Source organism: Nematolebias whitei, chromosome 11, assembly GCF_014905685.2.
Source record: "Nematolebias whitei isolate Nwh7 chromosome 11, NemWhi1, whole genome shotgun sequence".
Lineage (NCBI taxonomy): Eukaryota > Metazoa > Chordata > Actinopteri > Cyprinodontiformes > Rivulidae > Nematolebias > Nematolebias whitei.
This window is the reverse complement of record NC_056508.1, coordinates 45,669,693-45,677,792: the sequence shown is the minus strand read 5'-3', so window position 1 is coordinate 45,677,792 and position 8,100 is coordinate 45,669,693. Positions and strand designations below refer to the sequence as shown.

Genomic DNA, 8,100 nt, shown 5'->3' with positions numbered 1-8,100 from the left:
ATAATAAACACAAACTAACACATAATAAACACAAACTAACACATAATGAACACAAACTAACACATGATAAACACAAACTAACACATAATAAACACAAACTAGCACATAATAAACACAAACTAACACATAATAAACACAAACTGACACACAATAAACACAAACTTAACACATGATAAACACAAACTAACACATAATAAACACAAACTAGCACATAATAAACACAAACTAACACATAATAAACACAAACTAACACATGATGAACACAAACTAACACATGATAAACACAAACTAACACATAATAAACACAAACTAACACATAATAAACACAAACTAACACATATTAAACACAAACTGACACACAATAAACACAAACTAACACATAATGAACACAAACTAACACATAATAAACACAAACTAGCACATAATAAACACAAACTAGCACATAATAAACACAAACTAACACATAATAAACACAAACTAACACATAATGAACACAAACTAACACATGATGAACACAAACTAACACATAATAAACACAAACTAACACATAATAAACACAAACTAACACATAATAAACACAAACTAACGTATAATAAACACAAACTAACGTATAATAAACACAAACTAACACATAATAAACACAAACTAACACATGATAAACACAAACTGACATATAATGCTAACATATAAGTCTCCCATCCTCCACTTTGTCTGTGTGTTAAACAGTAAAATAAAATCACGAGGACCCCCCCACCCCCAACACAGTTGCAGTTTTTTTGGGCTTGTTTTGGACGTGAAGTTGTTAATTTGGGCTTGATTTTCTTTCTGAGTGAAACTACTTGATCATCTCCAAGCTCCGCACAATAAAGCAAAAGACAAGTGGTAGTAGGGAGTTTGTCCCTTCCACGCCCTTGTTTCCTGTTTATTGCTCCCGCCCAAGTTGGCGAGGCGACAGGCGCACACCCAAACGCTCATACTGTGACCGATCGCCAGTGGGCTCCACTCACACGCAGATGTCAGGATGTTTTGTTTTTAAAAATATGTAGAAAAATTACATATGCAAAATGTATTTTTTTTAAATCAGAGCTTAAAAGTATGTTTTCAAAGTGTTTAGCAATGCTAAATGCTTCTTACTGCCTGCTGTATGTCCGCAGTTTGACGACTGACTTGACCCAGCAATGCTAAACACTTTGAATTACAAAAAATTATGCTAAATTAGCATAATTTTGCTGTTGTTTATGTGTAATGCCATAATAAATGAATGTATACTGTTTAGAAATGGTCTCTGTTTTACACAATGTGGTGGGTTGCCAGTTGGGCTTGTTTTCATAGAGCTGGTTGCTTGTTTCTATCGCGAGCTCTGGCAACACTGCCCCCCCAAGAGAGATGTGCACATGTGAGCTCCCCAGTGTGATGAAGTTAAATGTTTTTGGCAACAGGAAACTCATTAGCTCGTTAAAAAAAAAAAGTCTGTAAATTAGCCACGGCGTTGTATAAGCTGCGGGGTTATAGACTGGAAAGTACGGTATTTATATGTTTTATTTTGAGCGCTGAAAATGTTTCTTTGTAACATATATTTTATATTTAATATTTTACGTGCCTTTATATTGGTAATATGTTAGGGACTGTCCATAAATTACATCGAGTGAAAAAAAAAAAAGTGACAAATGTATTTTCTGTTCAAAACAAAACAAAATATTTTCACTTTTATTATTATTATTATTATTATTATTATTATTATTATTATTATTTTACAAATATTAAAATCAGTTCAGCTGGTTTCTGCAACTCATCGTATTTGTCTCCAAAGTTGAATAATATTATAGCTGCAGCTATCTCTGTTCAGATAAAACATTCCTCGGAGGAGCACGCGCTCCTGCGCTCAGAGTATGTGCTGAGGATGACTCTCAGCTACTACCACACCAAATTTCAGCTCGAAATCTATAAAACTGAGTTACATTTACTTATGTGTTTGCTAAGGTTGGCCAGCTGTGGCAGCCATCTTGGTTCATTTTCAGACACTTATTAAAATTCATCCAATAGTTGGATGAGATATTTTGCTAACAGACAGATAAAGTTGACTCTAAACAGGTTGGGTAATTTGTTTCCAGTCAGAATGCTTTGGAGATCAGTCTCAGCTACTACCAAGCCAAATCTTAGGCTAATATCTGAACTGACTTGGTTGGAGCCACTTTCAGTGGTTTTTCAGGTTTTTTTTGGGCTGTGGCAGCCATTTTGAATTGGGTTGAATTTCTGGTTGTTTCCTGTAGAAACTGAATTTTTTGTTCCGGTATGATTCTGACGGCGCCGTGACAAACATCTCACGGCTGCTGCTGATACTGGCTCTCTGTGGCCGTGTAGAAATCCTCCAGGACGCTCTGCAGGTAGTCGAAGGTGGGCCGGTCCTCGGGCTTGTTCTTCCAGCACACCAGCATGATTTCGTAGAGTTCAGTGGGACAGGAGTCCAGGCGCTGCATGCGGTAACCCTTCTCTAGGGAACGGATCACCTCTGGGTTGGTCATCCCTGAAAACAAGTGAAGTGGTGTGAAACTCTGTACAGCTGAGTGGATGAACCAGTCAGAGTTCAGCAGTTTATTAAAATCACTCAAATCTGACTGGATTATCAGCTGGTTTATCAGCACTTCTGTTTAGTGGCAGTAATTGTAAAGCCGAGACAAAATTAGCAAGAAACTGTTAAACCTTCCCCGTTGACATCGATGGGATTTTTGTAAAACTGCTTCGAACCCTCAGTCGTCTTTGGAGCTCCAGAACTCAGACGGACTTCACAGCAGAACCGTCGTTCAAGGTTTAAACGGGTCACAGAAAGTTGGACTCCTCACGTCTGAAATGTTGTTTTGATATCTTAAACAGTTTTCAAACAATTGTAGCTTATGTTTTTATAATTTTAGGAACTTTACCAACGAATGTTCAACTTAAGAGTGCGATGATGTCACTAACTTTTAATACAGCTACAAAAAAAAAAAAGTTTGCTAACAAGCTCTTTTTCTTCCTGCAACTCTTTTTGGCAATTACACAAATTATACATAAAGACAACAAAGTCCATGCTCAATAATCCAGGTATACAATCCAACATTTTTCAGTCAGGTCATCTGGACAGTTTCTTTTTTTTGTGCTGAAACGTTTCGCCTTCGATCCAGAAGGCTTCATCAGTCAAGGAAACACACAACACAAAACTGATTCTTCCCCCAACAGCTTACTCCAAAGTGGAACAAACCAGTTATGTTGGTGCTAAGATGGTCTCTTTGGCACGCCCCCTCCTGCTCAATGATCCGAAGGCAAAATGTTTCAGCACAAAAAAAAAACTGTCCAGATGACCTGACTGAAAAAATGTTGGATTGTATACCTGGATTATTGAGCATGGACTTTGTTGTTTTCAACTAGTTTGACAACACTGTCAACAAGGAAGAGGGCCGGCAATGGAGGAGGGAGCGTGCCAAAGACACCATCTTAGCACCAACATAACTGGTTTGTTCCACTTTGGAGTAAGCTGTTGTGGGAAAAATCAGTTTTGTGTTGTGCGTTTCCTTGACTGATGAAGCCTTCTGGATGGAAGTTGAAACGTTTAGCACAAAAAATGAAACGGTCCAGATGACCTGACTGAAAAATGTTGGCTATACATAAAGACGTTTTTGTTTTCTTTCACTTATTGTTTCTTTTACCGCTGTAGGATTTACAGTTTTCTGTCAAATCCCCTGAGAATACACAGAGCACACACTCGAGCTTCAGAATCAGAATAATCTTTATTATTTATTTATTATTTTATTAAAAAAAAAAAAAAGATAAAACATGAAATCCAACACACTGCCCCGAAGTACAGTGAGATTATGTTCGTACAGTCGTCCGAAAGATGGGCGGAGTGCACGTTGCTGTTGCTCCTAAGAGCACGGCCCCTTATTCTTTTACATAGAAAAAGGGAAAAGGCCATGAGAGGACAGTGGCATTACAAAAAAGATCTCTTCACACCTTGTCCTTATCAGGACACGATTTAAGACATCAAAAAACTCTACCAGCAGCACATTTATACAAACATTACTTATGCGTTTGCATTTGATGACAAGACGGTGATTTGTCCATGAAGAACTTCCAGATAGTCCATAGTCCTGTTAAGATGTTGGTGTCAGCCGGTACAGCTAAAATAAGCCTTCACAGAGGTTCTCAGGGATGGGGGTGGGGGTTGTGATAGAACAGAGCCTTCTTAGTTTACACATGTCCCAGGAAAAATTTGATGTCGACCAGTTCCAGGCCGAACGGAAGAGTCAGATTCAGATAAGCCACAGTTGTTAAATTTTTCAGGCAGACTGTTGTTTCTCGTCAGTCTTGAGTTCTGCTGGTACTTTCAATGATCCAAAATGGCCAGATCTGTGGGCATTCCACTGGTCCGTGCTTATTAGCTCCCTCCGAGGTCGTCCCCAACATGCTGGCGAGTCCCAGAAGCCGCAGGTGGCCTGCGATTCTCACAAATCACTTCCATCTTATGGTTGAGCTCCTGCTCAAAGCACAAATCAAACCTTCACATCTTCGGTGTCCTCCTGAGACAGTACGGAGAGGCACATCAACCCCCCCCCCCCCCCCCACGGATTCACGACGTACCCTGCCACGTGCGTTTCAGCGGGACATGAGGGTTCTCCTGGACCCTGTCGCTTGGTTGAAAAAATTATATAGATTGCGTTGAAAGTCCAGCTGACCAGATCCATGATGGTAGTTTATGGTTCGGAAGATGTGCTCTGGAAAGAGAGCAAAGAAGCGGGAGGGAGACGGGAAAGGGAAGAGAAGCATCCGTCTTGCTCGTGAGCGAGTCAGGAAAAAGAGCTTCCACAGATTTCAGTTAGAAGTTAGGTCTAAATAGTCTCTTGGAACTTGGAAGTGAGGGGTCTTTTAATCTCATCACATCTCCTCCACAAAACACGGTAGGAACATAAAAGTTCTCGTGTTGGACCACGAGAGTCTTCTGCTGCTCACGGTTTAAGAATCTTTAAGCTCTAAACTTGTAGTTTTTGCTCAGCGACTGTTTGTTTGAGGCTTACTTTTCAGTTTGTTTCTTCCTGCCTCTTAGTAAGTTTGTCGTCAAGGAGTGAGAGAGACAGGTGCGTGGTTACCATGGTGACCATAATGAACCACTGGCGGCAGATTTAACATTTTTTTGTTGATCTCGGGGGGGGGGGGGGGGGGGTGTTAAACACACGAAAATGTCATCGTCAGAGATTTACAAAACAAAGGCCCAGAATACTTTCGGACTTTGGAGAGAAAGTTTATTTATTTATGTTTCCAGATTCAATGACCTTTCTCTATCCTGTACTTCAATACATCTGGACTCTTTAGAAAAGGACAAAGGAAATAAAGGAGAACTCTACATGTACTCACCTGGGTAAGGTGTGCGTCCATAGCTGATAATCTCGGTCAACAAAATACCAAATGACCAGACGTCGGATTTTATTGTGAAAGACCCGTAGTTGATGGCCTCGGGAGCCGTCCATTTGATGGGGAATTTAGCCCCTGGTCATGAAGGAAGATAAAACTCGAGTCAAAATAAACATGTTTTATTAATTAACTCTGCTGAGAAGTTCTCTACTGAAAGTCTTCTGGTATTTCTATCACTCCAAAACTACAAAAATGAATTATTTTTTGGGACAAAAACGATGACACAAGTTTGGTAAGTTGAATGAATGAAGAATGGATCAACCATAAATAAACTTTATGAGTGAAAACACAAGAAGTCATTTTTCTTGACCAAATACTCAACGAGGACGCTCCGTTTGACTCGTACGTCTGATATTTTTAACCAATCCGGAGCTGTGGGGAAGAAACTTCAGTCATAATCTCCACGGTTTGTAGACTTACACACGGAGCTCAGGTAAAAATAAAACAAATAAACAAAACAAACAAACTTACAAAAACTCAAGAAGAACACAAAGGAGACCGGGACTTGGCGTGAGCACACACAATGCTCAACTAGTGAGAGAGGTGAAGCTGAGGGACTAAAAGGACTGGGAATGATGGTGGAGTGGGGACACCTGGGCAAAATGACAACAGCGAACAGGTGAGAGTTGAACCAAAGAATCGTCTAATCAACTAGTCGATTCTACGTTGTCTCGCAAGTTTTTATATTTCAAGTCAACTAGTTACCCCCCCACTGTCCCCAACCCTACTCCGCCCCATCCACGTGGTGGATTAAATAAAATAAAACTAAAAACAGCAGCATTTTTGCAGCTTGATAATAGTTTTGCTTTTCAGTTGACTTATTAGCAGCATGATAAATGGCAGGAGCATAAATATACGACCGATGTTTTGTTGTTCTTTTTTAAAAAATAATAAATTACTTTTTTCTAAATTATTTTTTGCAAATATGATATAGCGTCTTGAGTTCGTCACCGACTAGTCGAAGTCAGCTCGACTTTTATCATGTTAAAGTCGACTTTTAAAACTGTGTAGTTGTTTCACCCCTAATTGAGAGGATATTTAATCCTTCGAGTCAGTCCCAACATCTAACCTCGGACCACCAGGCTTGGATATAAAGCCGTGCACAAGGGAGAATCAGTCTCGTGAGCAGAAAAGTCCTCCGGGATGAATTACAAATTGAGGGAGGCCAGGTCTCCAGTGTTTTTCGAGGAGCGACGGACTCGCTCTATCGTGGTTTTTCAAAACAAGATTGGACATGACACACACACTTGGCTGATTGATGGATGAGTCAGCATGAAATGTGCATTTAAAATAAATTATTTTAAATTATTTTTCACCTCCTGTAGCTTTGTGCAGCCCATACTGCAGGATAAACTTCCTGCTGCAGCTGATCAGCTGTTCGTGCAGAGAGAAGATGTGGGCGTGGCCAAGAGCACTTGCAGGTGGCAAAGAGCAGAGGAGGCAGGGAGCTGAAATCATGACATGCTGTACTACAATTCCTACTTCGTGGTTTTTCACTTATCGCTGGTCTTCAGGGTAGGGATCCCCCGCGATAAACGAGGGACTACTTTATTTTATTTTTGGTGGATCTGGGATCTTAGCATCGTTTGATTTTATTGAACACGTTGTGTGGGGGTGTCATGAAGGGACTTCCATATCTGTGTGAGTCAAGGGGCTTCGTTAGGCAGGTAGCCAGGGGCTATCATTTTATAAAAATAGAGTTCGAGGAACTCTGCTGTAGTTGTCGGGGGCATACAGTGTGAATAAAGGTTCAGGGAACCTTGCAGGATCGGGGATCTTGAATTGGGCAGGTGATCATTTGCCAATAAAAGTCACGTGGTGACTTACCAGTTGACCAAACTTGTGTCATTGTCTTAATTCCACAGAAAGCGTCAGTGTTGGTTTGTTCAGTGGATTCATTTCACCCTTCAGAACAAACGACGACACGTTACCTTCCCTCGCTGTGTACTCGTTGTCCTCAATGATACGAGCGAGCCCAAAGTCAGCGATTTTGCAGACTAAAGCTTTATTAACCAGGATGTTGGCGGCTCTCAAGTCTCTGTGGATGTAGTTCTTCTGTTCAATGTAGGCCATACCTTCTGCGATCTAAACAGGAGGAAACAATGACAGTCCTGGATTCAGTCCTGCGTGTCGCCTTTATGTTCCAGCTGAAGAAAATCAGCGGAGAGTGGTTGGATTGATCTCACCTGAGCCGAGAAGTCGATGAGCTTCGGGAGCTGGACTCGATTGCCCTCGTCGCTCTTTAAGAAGTCTAATAAACTTCCTGCAGGACAACATCGGTACACGTGTAAATAACTAGACACCACCACAAACAAACACATCTTACCATCTTTACAAGAGGCAGCTTTGGTAAGACAGAGTCAGAGCACCATGTCCACCTCCAGTTGCCACTCAAAGCCCTTTGCTCCTCCTGCAGGCTGTGGGCCCACAGGGAGGACAACCCCTGCAACTCATCTGGGCTGAGCCCAACTGGGCCCCATAGGTGGAGACCTGGTCACCAGATGCTTGTGGGGTTCTGGTGACCCACATCCTGGAGAGGGACATCGAGCTCAGTGTTGTCTTCTGACAATACGAGTATCATGAAGAGGGAGCTGAGCGACAAGGTGAACAGGATCCATCCATCCATCCATCCATCCATCCATCCATCCATCCATCCATCCA

At 41.2% G+C, this 8,100-nt stretch overlaps 1 protein-coding gene across 1 annotated transcript in view; it reads right to left on the bottom strand.

Annotated features, from left to right (window-relative positions):
- Nucleotides 1–2,265: 2,265 nt before the first annotated feature.
- The window catches only part of hck (HCK proto-oncogene, Src family tyrosine kinase), a 27,095-nt gene continuing 21,260 nt past the window's right edge, over nucleotides 2,266–8,100 (bottom strand). Inside the window, exons 10-13 of the mRNA XM_037684417.1 lie at nucleotides 7,626–7,702; nucleotides 7,371–7,524; nucleotides 5,383–5,514; nucleotides 2,266–2,524 (exon numbers count right to left, since the gene is read on the bottom strand). Coding sequence (XP_037540345.1) covers nucleotides 2,322–2,524; nucleotides 5,383–5,514; nucleotides 7,371–7,524; nucleotides 7,626–7,702 — 566 coding nt within the window. The 3' untranslated portion in view covers nucleotides 2,266–2,321. The remainder of the gene's footprint in view (nucleotides 2,525–5,382; nucleotides 5,515–7,370; nucleotides 7,525–7,625; nucleotides 7,703–8,100) is intronic.